This window comes from Cicer arietinum, chromosome 3, assembly GCF_000331145.2.
Source record: "Cicer arietinum cultivar CDC Frontier isolate Library 1 chromosome 3, Cicar.CDCFrontier_v2.0, whole genome shotgun sequence".
Classification (NCBI taxonomy): Eukaryota; Viridiplantae; Streptophyta; class Magnoliopsida; order Fabales; family Fabaceae; genus Cicer; species Cicer arietinum.
The window spans coordinates 67,004,346-67,021,699 of record NC_021162.2 but is presented as its reverse complement, the minus strand read 5'-3'; the positions used below and the strand labels follow the sequence as shown (position 1 = coordinate 67,021,699).

The following is a 17,354-nucleotide window of genomic DNA, read 5'->3' as shown; positions in this document are numbered from 1 at the left end:
TGAACATGATATCTCGAGATGACACTCCTTCCATACAAGAACTCCAGACGATTCGACATACATTAATGTACATTTTTGTTAATATGATTTTATTTTATTGGTATGCAACGTTTTTGGGACATTAAGACTTTGAATGGTAAAAAAATAGCGGATAAACTTATAGTGAATAACATATAAGTTAGTTGATATGGGGTAAACTAACTAATTAAATTTAAAGTGTTTGATAATAATTAGCTTTGAATTAATTGATAAATATAAAATATCATAAAAATATATTTTAAATTAATATTAAATATTTTTGAATTAAGATAATAATAAAAAAATGACAAAAAGAAAAAATTAAACACCATAACCTATAAGCTGCTACTTGAAGTAGTATATAAAAAAACGCTATAATTTTTTGATAAAATGCTATAAACTCATTAAAGAATTATCATTATCAAAATAACTCTATTTTAACAATCCAAATTTATTCATTATAAGCTAATATTTTGACATTTGTCAAACTGACATTAAATTGGTGCCTATTTGTGAGTCAACTTGTTAAATATATATACTCAGTTATCGTAAGAAAGTTACCTACTACTTTTTTCATTTGTCTTAAAGTTGTTTACTACTTTAATATTTAAAAGGAGAATCTAAATATTATATTTTTGAATAATTACCAAATTAGTTAGAGAATTATCTTGCTAAAATATCTGCACAAGCATTATCTTCCCTGAGAGAATTGACCATATTTTAGGACAAATTTATTTGCACGAGAAAGCGTATGTTACGTCGGTGACCAAGTTACCTACCACATGCATCACGCTCAATATCGCCCTCATCAATGTGCTTAACAACTTCCAAGGAACCAGTTTCAACTAGTGTATTTATGTAACCCAAATCCCAAGATGCGATTAAACATTGACAAATTGCATAAAGCTTAGCTTTCATATTAGTTGTGACATTTTCCATACTTCTACAACAATTTATTCGGTGAATTATGTTTCACGTCTATAAAGAATAAATTTTAAATGAGTTAACTAATATTTAACATGAATAATCAAAGAACAAAATTATCATGATTCATAAACAATGACCTATTTTTATTATGGTTTCATTCTATACCTTTATTATATAACATATTAATTTGCATAAATACATGTAAGAAAATTTGATAGAGAAAACAAAGTATAATATTTCCATAAACCTTTATCAACTTGTTTAGATAATAACTTACTATTTCAATAAAAATAATTTGTCTGACCGACCAACTTTACTATGTTACAAAAATATCTCATGAAAAATGTTTATGCTATAAATATTATAATTTTTTATTTAAATTATTGATAAAAAAAAATATGAATAAAAAAATATGAATTATTAAAATAATAGATAAACAACAAACATAATTAGTTAACTAAATAAAAAACCTAACAATAAGGTAATAAGGTAATGTGATGATCCAAAGATGAACTACCGACCCTTGGAGCTCCGGCCAGAAAGCTCTGCAACCTCCGTCAAGGGTTCCACTTCCGAACTTTTTCACTATCATCTCCAAACCTTTCTCCATGCTTAACAAAAGCATGTGCGAAAGATCCTCGCTGGTGCCTCACATCGTAGAAGTCGGGGAAAACATGGTGACCGAGATCGGAGGATGACGAGTAGCTCATCCAAGCACCACCGCGAAGAAGCGCAGCCGGGAGAGAGATATTGCTCGATTGCACTGAGGAGCTATGGCGCAGTAAGTTCTCCTCTCTGAAGTTCTGTGTCATTCAGATAGGAAGAATCAAAATTCATAACACTTTCTTCTCTGTTCTGCTATGATCCTTTCCAAATGTTATCTGCTATATATGTTTGTTGCTTGACAATTATGGAAGTAGTTGAAAATATCAACACTTACAAAGAAAATTAATGTTAGGCCCAGGCCCAGCCCACGTCACAGTACTAGTCCCACATCGTTAACACATGACAAAACTCAAGTATTTATATAACCATGGAAAGGAGTAGAAGTCACGACCTTACTTGAACAGGATCTGTTCTATAGGATCGTACTACTGTGTCCTTATATTCTAAGGAGACAGGAACCTAAATCTGGTGGATGAATCATGACCGTACGATCAGACCGTGATTAACGGTTCTGTGATGGGAGCTTTGGCTGACCATTGCAGTTGACTGTAGAGGATCGTTCTCAGCTTCACTTGTGATCTGGGATGGTCGCACGGTTGTCTGACAGATTTCAATCTTTTTTTGCGCTGTCGTTTTGATTCCGTTTGTAGAAACGTAACCCTAAACCCTCTCTCTGTACCGCTTCTTTCAACTGGGTCGCTTCCGTGTCCAGAACGTCGTCGTCACCATCATATAGGTTGGTATTTTCACATTTGGTTTTTGGTTGTTCAAACCTTAATTGCACGGCTTGTTTAAATTTTAACTCTGATAATCAAATTACGTTTACAAGTATGCTTGATTGTCATTAAAGTGTTTTGGATTCAGTTATGCATTTGGTTTTTTAAAACCCTAAGATAGACAAAATCCCCAAATTATAAACCCTAATTGATTTTGTTTCAATATAGACAATACCAATTTCAAATTTTAATTAATAATAATAATAATCTTTTTTAGGTTATCAAATGATTATTTGATGTTAGAAGAACATTTTGCATTCTATATACATTTGTACAATAGCTCCATATAATCACTTTGATGAAAAATGATAGGTAGTCTCAAGGTTATATAACATTATAACAATACTGTGTCCTTCTGCATTTTGAACTGAGTGTGTAATTCAATAAATTTTCAGAATATACAACACATAAATGAATTTTCATCACAAAGTGTAGCTTCTATAATTGGTAGAAGCAAGATTTTCATCTCTGCCTTCCAACGTCGCCTTTCAAATGCCTCTTCTCCAACTCGTGTATCTCTCTCCAATCCTTTCCCTATAATAATGCATCTTTTTTCCATTTTACTTTTCATCCATGTCCCAAATTGATAATGTATTACATTAATTTTCCAGCAATGGTCTTTTTGTGAAGCTTGACAACATGGTAAAATTGATAGAAAAGTGCAGCTTCCAGGTTCCTATGAAGTTTGTAAAGTGAGTCTTTTACCTTTTTATGTGCTTCTATGTTTTTCTTTAAACAGCATGATATGCTCTTTTTTTATATTTTTTATTTGAACTTAATTGTTGGGTTTAGTTTAATTGATGTTAATAAGAATCCAGATGAGTTTATGGAGATATTTTGAACAACTGCATTGCAAAGAATAAGATCTCCAAAGCAAATTTTGATGCTTTAAAGGTTGTTTCAGTTTCTTGATTTTTATTAGGTAGGTGTATGATTTTTGTTTTCATTCTGTGGTCTTTACATAATTTTAAGAATTCGCTTTTAGTCCAACTTAGCATTTTCTGTCTGGGGAAGAATTTGTGTGAGCATGTTTTGGAGAAGTAGGATCAGAATTTCCCTGTTTGGGGAAGAATTTTCTGTTTGCTTTTATTGTATAGTTGTTGTAATCTCTTGCACAATGAACAGGATTTGACAGTCTCAAATCTAAGAACTGCTGCAACTGCAACGACCCTGCTCCTTTGGCCAGAGCAAATGATGATAGACAGGAAAATGGTGCAGATTGTAAACAGGATGTAAATTATGCTAATGTAGCGAATTGTTCTCAATCTACAAAAGTTGCGAAGAGGGCCTGGGAAGCCTCTTTATCCTCATTGAAGTCACAGAGGGTGAAGGGAAGCCAGTTAGTTGACCGTCGATCAGATTCTAGCTGGGGTCTTATCCAAGAGGCTGATGATAGGGTCAATCCTTGTTTTGTGGAAGCCCCTCATGGTGATTGTTTGATTACAAAAAAGTCTGAAAAATGTATTGCAGACCTTTTGCATTTAGAAGCTCCTGCCAACTCAGAACTGCCATCAACTAAACAATGCTTTAGAATCATGTTGATGAATGTCACTGATGATGCTAAGAAAACACAGCTTGCAAAGGCCCGTTTAATTACCCATATTTTATAAATTCTTTAGTATATTGATGAGTTACATTTGTTTCTTTAGTAGATTTATGAGTTACATTTGTTTTTTTAGTATATTGATGAGTAACATTTTTTTTTTAAATTATAATTTTTATTTAGAAATCTGATCTCTGCCTTTTAAATGTAACATTCTTTCTTTTCAAGGTTTGGTTTATTACATATGGTAGGGAATATAACAGAGGTCTAATTTTGTGCTTCCTAATTTTTCTTTTCATAGATCCTGGGAATTAATTTAAATTCTGTGGTCAAGATTTCTTAAACATTTGTTTTACATATAGGCGATTGAAGACCTTGGTGGAACTATTGCCTCTGATGGAAGCACGACAATGCATGTTGTCACAGGAAAAATGTGAAAAACTCTGAATTTCTGTACCGCTCTCTGTTCGGAGTAGGTTCAAACCTCTAATTTTAAACACTAAATCTTGGTTTATATTTGAAATCAAGTTTTAATTGTCTAAAAATTTGCAGTTAATTGTAATCTTGGTATCTCTTGGTTTTTAAACAAATATTTGGAAGTGCATTTCCCTAATCTGTTAGTGTTCGGAATTTCTCGCTTATGTTTTCTTCTAAAGAATATTATTTTTGCAGCATTTAAAGCTAACTTACCGTCTTTGTCAGAGTCATTATTTATGGCAATACAAACCTTTGTATTTTGTAGTTGTGAGTTTTCCTCAATTTCAGCCGTATGCAATCTGTCAAACTTTAGATGTTTGAGTAGATAAATTTTGGTCATTTAAGAATTCATTATTTAAGAATTCATTATTTGATGTTGACAAGCAACAACGATTACTTGTCGTAAGGAGACTTCTAGGTTCTTTTTTATTTTATTTTATTTTATACTGTGGCAAAATCCAAATTCCTATGAAAATTGTAAAGTGAGACGTTTTTATGTGTTTTTATGTTTTTCATTAAAGGACATAATATGTTTACTTTTTTTAATTTGAATTTAATTGTTGACATATTGTTGGGTTTTATTTAAAGAAAATGTTAAAAAGTGTCCATGAATTACTTGTTAAGACACTAATAATAGAAATTTAATCTTGAAAGTTGTGCATTTATCCCCTTGAAATTTTAAATTTTGATTTTATTTTTTCATACAATACTTGTCTTTTATTTTTATTTTTAACTCCTTAACAAGTATCCTAACATGATCATTTGATTAATTGATGATGGAAAAAAAATCCAAATGAGATTATTGAAAATATTATAAACAACAGTATTGTAAAGAATCAAATTACCAAAGGAAAAACTTATATTTTTTAAAGGTTGATTATATTTCTTTACTTTTATTAGAGAAGTAGGTGACTTTTTGTTCCCATTATTTAGTATTCACATAAATTCAAAGACTTGCGTCCATTCAACTTAGCATTTTTGGGGCTGAAGAATAATTTGGGCCAACATCTTTTTGAAGGAGTTGGATCATAATTTCCCTTATGAAGTGGAAACTTTTGAACGAATTGATCAGCTTTTGCTGTTGTAAGTGTTACTGGTCCTTTTTTTTTTCTTCAAATTCTTAACCAATCAAACATAAAAAGAAGGAACTCTAACTAAATTAAATGTTGGGTCAATTTACTAGAATTATAATGTTTGTTTTTGTTGTTTTTCATTAAACACGAATCGTGTTCGTACTGCATTTAGGAGTTGAAATGTTCCGCGTTGATACAAAGTGTATTACATAATAGAGACTTGAGGAGGGTTAAAGTAGAGCATTGAATGATATCATATATTGATGATGCATTTTATTTTGTATAATTGATAGCATGAAACTGTCAATATTTCTCTCTAGTTTTTGCTTTGTGTTTTTCATTTGTATGTATAATGAAGTTCATCACTGCTTCCTTATTCTTGTATCTTTCTTGTTTTAATTAATTTTTCGAGATGAAATATCTTTATTATAATTAGATGTTAACTCGTACGTTGCACGAAAAAATTTAATATATTATTGAGTATAAAATAATAGTATCTAAATTAAAAGTAATGTTGTTTTTGCTTTAGAGTAGAATATACTAACATATATGTGTTAAGAGGTAAATATATTTTTGAATAACTATGTATAGACTAGTTTTGCTTTATTTCAAAAGAAAAGGTAAAACATTGTAGACTAATACAATCCATGCAACATATATTAAAATATGATAATCTACACGCGAGGGGGGAAAATTCAATGTATTATTGAATATAAAATAATAATAATATGTAAATTAAAAGTAATGTTATTTTTGTTTTAGAGTAAAATATACTAAAATATTTATGTGTTAAGAGGTAAATATATTTTTGAATACCTATATATAGGCTAAGTTTCCTTTATTTTATATGAAAAGTTAAAACTTTGTTGACTTATACAATTCATACAGTATGTATTAAAATATGATACTATTATAAGATTTTTTAACTTTAGTGATGCATTATTTATCTTTAACATTTTTTTCTACTTAGAATTGATTTATTGAAGGTTTTTGTTTTCTTTGGAGTGTTCCTTCTAATGATATATTTATTAAATAGTTCAACATTTTATCATCGTAAAAGTTGTATATTTAACTGTAACATGTTCCTCATTTTATATGATTTATATTAATTTGAAAACATTATATTTTTAAAATTTATGTACTTTTTAACATTTTACAAATTAATCATGAAAATTATTTTATGTAAAAAATTGATTAACACCATATTGATCAGGTGTATAGTTAAATAGGATAGTATATTTCAATGAAAATGTGAATGCAAATTCATAAAGATTCACAAAGACAAAGAGATGTATTGTCTTTCACAAAGACAAAGAGATGTATTGTCTTGATTAATAATTGGGTCTGAGTGTCCACCAAAGACTTATTAAGATAAATATTATACTCACTTAATTTTAGTCAAACCATAGTTAATGTCGTCTTACTCAAAGTAATTGACAATACAATATAATTATGTATTCACATGTCCCTCAAGATTTTCTTTATATACTATAAGAGTTCATAATAACTTAGTAGTGAAAAATTACTGTGCTGACACAAAAACATAAACACACACATAAAAGAAAAAAATGGAAAAATAATAACTAAATAATATACAGTTTTAAAATAATTAAAAGAAATATAATTTTTTTGTGCGTGATCAAATAACATATCCAAATTCGTGTGTCTTCACAAGAATTGCTTTTTAGTAGAACGACTTCTCATCATGACTCAAATAATTAATAAATATTAGTATGTCGAGATGGATAAATTTTAGTAAAGAAAACTTGGTGGTGAATTTGAAAAATTTCCCATATTTTTATTTAACCTTTAAATAGTAGTTTTTGTTAAAATCTTTGTATTTTCGTAATTTTGTCAATCCAAACATGTATTAAATGATAATATGTGTCTTAGTATTCAAAAGTTTTAAATAATAATAATAATAATATCAAATTTTCATTAGTCTTGAGAATTTTGTGTATCTCTCTCCAATCCTTTCCCTATAATAATGCATCTTTTTTCCATTTTACTTTTCATCCATGTCCCAAATTGATAATGTATTACATTAATTTTCCAGCAATGGTCTTTTTGTGAAGCTTGACAACATGGTAAAGTTGATAGAAAAGTGCAGCTTCCAGGTTCCTATGAAGTTTGTAAAGTGAGTCTTTTACCTTTTTATGTGCTTCTATGTTTTTCTTTAAACAGCATGATATGCTCTTTTTTTATATTTTTTATTTGAATTTAATTGTTGGGTTTAGTTTAATTGATGTTAATAAGAATCCAGATGAGTTTATGGAGATATTTTGAACAACTGCATTGCAAAGAATAAGATCTCCAAAGCAAAATTTTGATGCTTTGAAGATTGTTTCAGTTTCTTGATTTTTTATGCAAATTTTCTATCACAAAGTGATGCTAAGGGGAGAGATGATGGGATGATGGAAATGGGACACTGATCCCTCAAACTTATTAGAGATATTATAAACAATTGTATTGTAAAGAATCAGATCACTAAAGGAAAAACATGCTTTTTAAAGGTTGATTTTATTTCCTTACTTTTATTAGATAAGTGGGTGATTTTTTGTTCCCATTCTCTAATCTTCACATAAATTTAAATAGTTGTGCCAGTCCAACTTAGCATTTTTGTTTGAGGAAGAATTTGTGCCAACATCTTTTGAAGGAGTTGGAGCAGAATTTCCCTGACGAGGTTGAAACATTTTTTGAGAATCAATATGCTTCTGCTGCTGTAAGTGTTACTGGTCCATTTTTTCAAATTTTTAAACAATCAAACAAAAAAAGAAGGAACTCTGACCAAATTAATGCTTGAGTCAATTAAAAGAATTACAATGTTTGTTTTTGTTGTTGCGTTGTTTCTCATTAAACACAAATCGTGTTCTTATTGCATTTGCGCAGGAGTTGATACAAAATGTATTACCAAATGGAGGCTTTGCGGAGGGTTAGAGTATAGCATGGAATGATATGATATATTGATGATGCATTTTATTTTGTATAATTGATATCATGAAACTGTCAATATTTCTCTTTTTTGGGCTTTATTATTTCATTGGTCTGTATAGTGAAGCTCATAACTGCTTCCTTATTCTTGTATCTGTCATTGTTTTAATTAATTTTTCGAGATGGAATACCTTTATTATAATAATCCTTTTATGTGTATGTGTATATTTTAATGAAGGTGAAGTGTTAGAGAGTGGAACTTCCCTAAGTCATAAACTTTGTCCTTCTATCAACATGGAATTGATTATGATCTTTTATATACAACGACAGTGCTACTTGCATCCTCTTGTTATGTACCAAATTGACCATCAAATCAACTTTACCTTCCCAATTTCTCCAATTAAGTGTATATTTAGATTTTGCAACATTCAATGGCAGTACTGTGTAGTTTGGTTGAAGCTACACTTCGAAGTGGTAGACTAATGTGCGCACCGTGGAGGTCATTGCCACTCTCCCTAACATGCACCAAGTGTGCTGCTTTGTGTCTGCATAATTGATTGCAATGCCAAAGAGACACTCTAGAACAGAACAAAACATGAGATTAGTGAAACATTTATGGTTTTTAGAGTAAAAAGTGAGCTTGGTTACATCTCTTTATTAACAAATCAAATATCTGTCTATTAACTTATCTTGCATATATATATATATATATATATATATATTGTGTATTTTTATTTATTCACATAAATATATGAAGTTGGAAATTTGAAATTATGGATCCCTTCAAATTCTTCTCAAGCACTAGATCAGCCTCAAAGCAAACTTATTGCAAAAACAAGCACACACAAAATACAACTTAAGCTATACTAAACATCATCAACTCATGTGCTATGACCATGCTCTAAACATTTCATATGATCTTTATTTATTCATCTATTAGTTTTCTTCTATATTTATGGCCAACTGTGTAAATAAAACAGTTCAATTCCTTTCTCATCTTATATACATTAAGTACTCTTCTTATTCTCTTCAGAAGCATATAACCAAACTTCTCTTGCACCAAGATTCTGTGTTGGCCTTGCATTTTCCTCAAATCCCTGTAGGAACAGTCATAGTTTAGATAAGGTTAATATACATTTGTGTGCTTACTTTTAAGAGAGAAATTCATGCTTCTTGAAAACATGGGTGACTTTTGGAATTTAATTAGTATGCATTGACCGTGTAAAAAAGTTTTACACATATATCTAATCATATCTCGTTATTATTTCATTTTGTTATATTAGTTTCTAAAATATCTTCACAAATATCTATGTGGTGATATATGATATTTCATGCATATGATGATAAAATTATACTCAAAGTGAATATCCATTTAACTCAACTTTTATCTAGTATGTATTTATTTACTTACACGATGAACAGCTTCTTTCAAGGCTATGATCTGTTCAATTGAGGCTGTCTTAACCTGTAATAAACATGTAATACAAGTTAAAAAAAAAGGGATCTAATACAAATTAGTGTATGCTAGTTAAGAGAATCGTGTAAAAGTATATAACCTTCTTCACTATTGTCCAAGTAACACCTTCAGTACATGGTGGAGTTGTTAAAGAACCAATATATCTGTAATACTTTTTGTTTGCAAATTTGATGTCTGCTGGGTTAATTGTTCCTACATCTATTTCCTTGTCATCAATTAACTTTATTTGATCTAGCAGCTGTCAAAAACAATAAAATTTTAAACACCAAAACTTGTACAAAAAATATGAAATTGAAATGAATCATCCAGTCACAATACACTATCGTTGCCAGCACCATATTGAATTATCTTGTATCTTTTTTCTTTTTCTTTTTTGTTGACTTTTTTATAACTCAATTCTACTAAATTAATTATGTCCTTAGCTTATCATATTTAGTGATATAATCAAGTTCAGAATTTCAGCTTTGTAGGGCCAAGATATTTTACTATATAGTGAGAGAGCTAAATATAATTAACTTTACATATTAGTACACATTCTTTTTTACTTGGGAACACATGTATGAATAGTGTGTATAAAATACATCTAAAAATAAATTTCCATAAGTGAATACAGATGTACAAAAATATAGCAGACCTTCGAAAGAAAGGGATCTGGTTTGCCAATTTTATACCATACTCCAATGACAGCTGTCTCTCCTGTAGAGCTTTTATGGACTGCATGCAGTTCCATATCATACCTAGTACAAAACAAATAAAACACATCAATATGATTGGTTTGACCAAAATACCCTTTAGTCATGCCTAAAGAGTTTCTATGCAATACAATAAGGGGAAAGGAAAAGGGTAAAAACTCACTTTGATCCACTCAAGGTGTGTTCTGAAGGTGTATGCCAATGACATTGCACTAGTTTATAGTAAGTTCCATTTATATTAATATTCCCTGCATCACCATTCCACTGGACCTGTCAAAACATTAAGCACATATATTAGTCTCTAATTGAGAAAATGTGTATTGATAAGTTTCATTTGAATAAGATTGACACTGTATTGCTACAATAAGAAACAGCAGAAGGTATTTTGAAAATAAAATGTTCATGAATTACAAGGACGGACTATAGTTGGTGACTTAGGCCTCTTTGAAATTGAATTGACTCTAGCATAAGCATTTATGAGACTATTCGTAAGAGTTTATAAAAAATGCAAAAAAGTTTATGATATATATATAAACAATTTGTCTTTATTTTATCTATCTATTGTTATGAAAATAACATATACGCAAACACTTGTATGATAATCGCTTATTATGTAACGGCATGTGATAAACAAGTCCTTAGTGGCTTGGTGGCTTACCATGACATCATGACCCCTATTCAATAGGACAGCAGGAGCTGGTTTGTAATCTCTTTGAAGTATACCAAGTTGAGGAAATTCCTGCACCCTTTTGTTACAGATATCAATTGGAGATTGTAATTTTCCAATGCCACACACTTTCCATTCTGGTTTCATATTTCCCCAATTCTCTGGTCCTTCCTTAGATCCTACTTTGTAGTTGTACTCATCTTCTGATCACATTAGTAGAAAAGCCATGGCAATAACATTAAAAATAAAAAAATTAATTGATGTGCAATATCAATCAAGCATAATCATTAAATCAAAAAAATTATTCAATCGTTACTACTTCTAAAGTTGTCCATATAATTAAACTAAAAAAATGAAGCATAGAATTCCAATGGTTCTTTTATGACCGTGATTTTAAAATTGGAGAACTAGATTACAAGAACCTTAAATGTTCCAATAAACTAGTTATATTGCTAAATAAAGGAAGATGAATCTTTATTGAGAATCAATTTTCAGTAACCTATATGAAATATATAAAGCAAACTTATTTTATGTTTATTACTTTCTTAATGTAATTAGTGAAGATTAAAGCAATTGAAGATGTTTGCTTAATTTCTTCTACAAGGACAGAGTTCAAATTAGTCATGCCAAATACCCGTTTGATTCTCATCTGCATCATGTTGATTATTGAGGAATTATAGAAGAAATATAATTTGCATTATTCTCATCAAAATATTCAATAACAAAATTGAAGAGACAAGTGTTACATTAAAATAATCACTCATTGGAAATTAAGAAGGATGATTCATCATGTAAGAAACAAAGTTTCTACGTGAATATAAAAAGAAAGAAAACCAAATTAGTTTCATTTACTATATAGGGAAATTTGATTGAAAAAAAAAATCAATAATAAAAAATACAAACTAAACCTTACAAAACATAATGTTAGTGAGGAACATTCAAAAAACATATATATAACATTATAACTAAATTCTTCTAACATAAATTTTTTATTTATTAAAAAAAAAAAAGTTGAATATGTATGGTTGATACCAGTTGTAGAATCAGAAGCAGATACAAGGAAGGAAGAGGAAGAGGAAGAGAGAATGAGAAGTAAAAAGATGAAAGAAAACAAGTTGGGGTTTTTGGGTAGGATCATGATGTTGTGTGACTAGTTAGTGAAATTGCTATTAGAGTTAGAATGTTTAATTAGCCAAAATGTTCATATGTATATATAATGATGACTCCTAATTGCTTTTTTGTTTTTATTTTTATTTTTGTAATGATGAAAAAGAATGCTATAATTTCGGGTTATTTGAAGGTTCATATTCACGTATGCCTTTCAATTTGCCTACTTTCACGTACAATTATTATGATCAACTATAGAGATTCATATTTGACGTTACATAGTCTGTTGATTAAAGTATGCTTTGTTATTATGGCACAAATAAAATCTATTGGTTCATATACCCCCTTAATTTAGATTTTTATTAGGATTAGGACTGTTGAATTTGAATTTTAACTAAACTAAATAAACAAACAAACAGATACTAATGTGTTGTAATAAACAACAAATAACTAACGCGTAACAATTTTTTATAAAAAAATACTATAGTTTAATTTAGGCAAAAATACAAGATAACTTATATATTTTTTTTTTTTAAACAGACAAGATAACTTATATATTTACAAATAACATTTTAGTCTTTAATTTTTTTTAAATGTACAAGATTATTATTATTTTTTTATGACGGGTGAGTTATCATAAATAGTTTTATTTTTTAATAATAAAACAAAAATTATTTGAAAAAAAAATTGCAAATTCAATTGGTAGGTTATTGAAACCCAAAAAAGATATATAAACATTCATCAATATTTTTCTCATCCTCCAAGAAAAGTTTAGAGTGTTTGAACTTCAACAAAATCCTCATTTGAACTTACGTCGTCACCTTTATAGAATATGAATTAAACCTTTATGAACCGAATCAACCTTAGCATTTTTTGGGTACAAGATCAACCTTTTAACATTATTATCAACATTTGATATATAAGCTATTTATTAAAATAGAACATGAAATTGAGACATACAAAGTACACTAACAATACACTCGTTCAAACATGCTTTTTATCAGGTAAATTTCATTGGAATAAACTATATATATTGTTTAATTTTTTTATAATAAAAATTATCTAATAAACTAGAAACATATGAAAATTATGAACAGATTATTTTATATAATTTATTGTCTTTGATAAAAAAAAAATATATAATTTAAATGCTATGAGAGTTTTAAAAAAGATTATAAAATCAACATATATAATATGGTGGCATGATTAGCTTATACTACCTCATATCTTATGATTAAATACATCAATTTTTATATACTCAATTGTGATAGACTAAATTTATCAATTTTTATTTACGGAGAAAATATTAAATTACTATATTGCTTTTAGTGATACCTTTGTTAAGAAGTATTTATTAATATATAGGTAGTTCATTTCCTTACAAATTATCAACTATATTTTGATCGAATAAACCGTCAATTTAGTCCTTAAACTAACATTCACTCACTAATTTAATTCTTAAACTGTTAAAACTAATTAAAAGATCCATAAACTATTTCTCTATCTATCAAATTAATCATTCCGCTAATTTTTAGATCTCACTAGTAAAATTCTAAACTCTCTTAATCATTCAATTTGTTCATTTTCAATCTCTTGTATTTCTTCTCCTCTCTCACTATCGCTGCTGCCAACATGTAAAAAAGACACCAACTTCTCCAATTTCTCTAACTTCTATGATGGTGAGACAGAAAATACTCAACTTAATTAGTTATATTTTTTATTTATTTATATTATTAGAGTTTTGTTTGTTTGTTACATTGTGTTTTTTTTAGGAGAATCTTCAACTTCTCCATAGATTTTTTTCTTCCTTTTTTTTTCTTCTTTTTTTTTTCTTCCATATTTATACTTATATTTATTGTTTATTGGTAAAATATTAGTTTAATTAGCGTGTGGTCTCTTTGAATTTTTAAGGGGTAAGTGGTCAGCTTATATGTTTTGTTTATGTTACTGTGGTTCAAGCTATTGTGATTCATGTTACAGTGGTCTCTATTTTTATGATTTGTTTATTCTTACGTTTGTTTTTTATTTTTATTTTTTAAGGATGTAAATAGTATATACTATGTTATATTAAATGTCAGAAAATGATTATTTTGGTGAGGTTGCATTTCACGATTAAGAATATGCGGATGATTCTTTATAGACTTTTTTCTTCATAATAAAATTGATGATGATATGAGTTGAAAGAACTTAGAGATCCTATTAGTTCATCAAATAAAAACAATGAATCAAGGGTTCTTTTAACTTTATTTATTTATTCATCTTTTACTACTTTTTTTGTTATTGTTATTTTATTTAGAACCAATATGTAAAATTCATTTTTAACATTTAATCATAGTAAATTAAAACTTGCAAGCTTAAATCTAATTTAAACATTAAATTCATCAAATAACTATAGTATATCAGTTTTTATGAAAACTATCGTATATCCTATATTGTTGTTTTCTTATGATAGTTTAGATTGAAAAGCTTCTTATCAAACAATAAAACAGTCCATATATTACAAATTTAATCTCCGCTAGTGTTATTAGAAAAAAATAAATATAATTTATTTTATAAATAGTAATTTATTTCTAATATCTTTTTTACTTTAGATTGATGTGTCATTCTCTCATCTAAATTTTTTACATAAAACAAATTCTTATTAGAAAATTTGAGATTTGATTGAAAAAAACAAACAAATGGTAATGGGAAACTCAAGTTAGCATTGAGTTTCTTATTTTACATATTGAAACATCAATGAATTTGTCCCTTGAAGTATTTGTAAGAACACCTACAGATAATTAAAATCATATGAATAGAAAACCCATTTAATTAACTGCCCCGTTAATTGATATTATATTATTAACCTTTGTGTTTACCCACTTATGAGCCACATGAAAAGTTGAAGGCATGCATAAAATAATGTTATCTTGATACTTATTTAAATTTAAATAATTTCTTTACATTTTTCAATTGAGCTATTTAAGCCTCAAGGATTTGATATCTGACATGTAAATATTAACTATTAAGAGTACTTGGTGTGAAATGTCATTGCCTTAAATTGATTTTTGTACATTAAATTAGTATTGTATTGCAATATGTTATATGTTCATATAAATAAGCCAATTGTGCTGAGAATGATTTTCCTATAAAGAAGAATTTAACATGGACTAATTTGATTGAAATTAAATTTCATAGTTAGTAATTTCTCACCACATGGAGCATGACTATTAGAAATGTGATTGCATTGAGGAAAAAGATTAATAGATAGGGCCAAACAAACAAAATATAGGTGGGGCAAGTTCCTGCCTCTTTTAGATTATCAATTTTAAAAGTTTTTTTTTTCTTTCCATTTGATGCATGTTTTATTTTCTTTTAGTTTTGATTTCTTTCTACATGATTAGTTTAGTGGAGACAGATGATATCTAGTCTATAGTTTCAAGCTAACTTTAATTTTATTTTTCTATCTTTATCATTGTAAGTGTGTGTAAATTGGAATCTTGTACTACTATCTAATCTTTGTATCATTTATACTAGTTTGGTCTAGGGCTCCGTTTCTAATGAATGCAGTTGGAAAAAAATGTATTGCTTAACTTTTAAGTAAAAGTTGTCTCCACATTTTTTTTTTACAATTTGATTATAATGTGAAGTATATCTGCAATTGAATTAACACATACTTAACAGGGTCTATGGATTGAATAAAATTGACTAGACCGTTATAACTGACTCAGATTAATTCAGAAAAACGGTTTGGGTGAATTTGATTTTCAAAACAAGAAAACTAGTCACTTAAATTGAGTATTGGGTAAAACTAATGTTTTAAAATTTGTACCGGACTGATAAGTTCTAACAAGAACCAGATTCATATTTGGTTCGATTAGCATAAACAAACCGTTATATTGTAAAAATTGGAAAACTCGAGTTGAATTAGGTTAGACCAATCGGGTCACTAAACCAGACCTAGTTTTTGAAAATTGTATGGTTTTTTTAAAATACTCAAATTTTTTATTTTTGCAAAAAGGAATCAGTTTTTCAAATTATAAAATAAAATAATCTCTTTAAATTTAACTTTAACAAAAAAAAAAATTATTTCACTTAATCCGCAAGACATGTATGATTAATCGGTTGATCCATATGAGATTTGATGCTTGAGTTTATATTATAAAACTTTGTATTTGTTGTGAATTTTAATGCATTTATTATAGATATTGAGTATTTCTTATAAATTTTATGAATTTTTAGATTATAAGTTATGAAGTTAAGAATACTTTAATATATATCATGTATTTTCTATTAGTTATTTATTGAACGGTTCGATCATGGTTTAATCGGTTGAACCAATTAAATTATGGATCTCGCCAATTCAAATTCCGATATAATTTTTTAAACATTAAATAAAACTAGATTTGATGCAATGTCCCCAAATTTTTGGTTGTAACCGAATCTATTATTTTCTCACAAACAAGTCAGTATTCCCACCCACTAACAAGTAGCTTTTACAAAAGAAGAAAAAAAAAACATCCCTCACCTCATTCATTATGTTTTTTAATTTCTTTTACGTGAGATTAGATATGTATATATAAAGTGTTAGGTCGGATTTTACGGGTCACTTATCCAGTCTTAATATTTGGTTGAGTCAATTTTTATACCATAGTTCGTTCTTAAATCCGACCAACGTCGATGACTTGCGAATTCAATAAGGACAAGACGGAATAAAGACGAGACTGAGTTGGTACCAAGACGAGACATCAAATAGTAATCCTTAAAACACTTTTTTAGAAGAAAAAAATTAAACACGATAATTCATAATAAATCACATATAGTTAACACTTGTCAATTCATTCAAAAATAGTAACTTATAACATTGATTTACAAACCATAAGTTACTAAGTTAGTAAACTAATTGATATGTTTTTTTAGAGAAGATGGATTAATAATAACGTAGATTAATTTGAACTCGATCGTTTTTCTTCTTTGTCCTTATTTTTGTGTCTTTATTTTTTTCGGATCAGGTCAGACTC

General features: G+C 28.3%; 2 protein-coding genes, 1 long non-coding RNA gene and 1 other non-coding gene across 5 annotated transcripts; 3 read left to right on the top strand and 1 right to left on the bottom strand.

Moving 5' to 3' along the window:
* Positions 1–1,639: 1,639 nt before the first annotated feature.
* On the top strand, positions 1,640–4,560 carry LOC105851814 (uncharacterized). Its single transcript, XM_012713827.3, has 4 exons — positions 1,640–1,726; positions 2,164–2,347; positions 3,513–3,970; positions 4,293–4,560. The coding sequence occupies exons 1-4, from the start codon at positions 1,640–1,642 to the stop codon at positions 4,365–4,367; spliced, it is 804 nt and encodes a 267-aa protein (XP_012569281.1). The 3' UTR covers positions 4,368–4,560.
* LOC113785983 (small nucleolar RNA U3) lies at positions 1,998–2,221 on the top strand. Its single transcript, XR_003472166.1, has one exon. It is a non-coding gene; the product is annotated as a small nucleolar RNA U3 (small nucleolar RNA).
* Positions 4,561–7,441: 2,881 nt separating the features above from the next.
* On the top strand, positions 7,442–9,090 carry LOC113785778 (uncharacterized). The gene is made up of 3 exons (XR_003471957.2): positions 7,442–7,617; positions 8,076–8,202; positions 8,370–9,090. It is a non-coding gene; the product is annotated as an uncharacterized lncRNA (long non-coding RNA).
* A 215-nt stretch (positions 9,091–9,305) lies between these two features.
* On the bottom strand, positions 9,306–12,439 carry LOC101494560 (alpha carbonic anhydrase 4-like). Of its 2 annotated transcripts, none has more exons than XM_004493401.4 (7): positions 12,280–12,439; positions 11,239–11,450; positions 10,744–10,850; positions 10,523–10,625; positions 9,968–10,126; positions 9,823–9,876; positions 9,306–9,508 (listed from the first exon to the last, which is right to left on the bottom strand). In XM_004493401.4, exons 1-7 carry the CDS (start codon positions 12,383–12,385, stop codon positions 9,419–9,421), a joined length of 831 nt encoding a protein of 276 aa, XP_004493458.1. In that variant the 5' UTR covers positions 12,386–12,439; the 3' UTR covers positions 9,306–9,418. The 2 variants fall into 2 exon arrangements, with proteins under 2 accessions (XP_004493458.1, XP_004493459.1); XM_004493402.4 differs by having other exon boundaries at positions 11,239–11,447; positions 12,280–12,434.
* Positions 12,440–17,354: the final 4,915 nt, after the last annotated feature.

Coding starts and splice junctions, on each gene's coding strand:
- LOC105851814 (XM_012713827.3), top strand. CDS start 1,640: ATGACGAGTAGCTCATCCAAGCACCACCGCGAAGAAGCGCAGCCGGGA. Junction 1,727..2,163: donor CACTGAGGAGCTATGGCGCA/GTAAGTTCTCCT, acceptor AGTTGACTGTAG/AGGATCGTTCTCAGCTTCAC. Junction 3,971..4,292: donor AGAAAACACAGCTTGCAAAG/GCCCGTTTAATT, acceptor TTTTACATATAG/GCGATTGAAGACCTTGGTGG.
- LOC101494560 (XM_004493401.4), bottom strand. CDS start 12,385: ATGATCCTACCCAAAAACCCCAACTTGTTTTCTTTCATCTTTTTACTT. Junction 10,851..11,238: donor ATAGGGGTCATGATGTCATG/GTAAGCCACCAA, acceptor ATGTTTTGACAG/GTCCAGTGGAATGGTGATGC. Junction 10,127..10,522: donor CAGATCCCTTTCTTTCGAAG/GTCTGCTATATT, acceptor TGTTTTTGACAG/CTGCTAGATCAAATAAAGTT.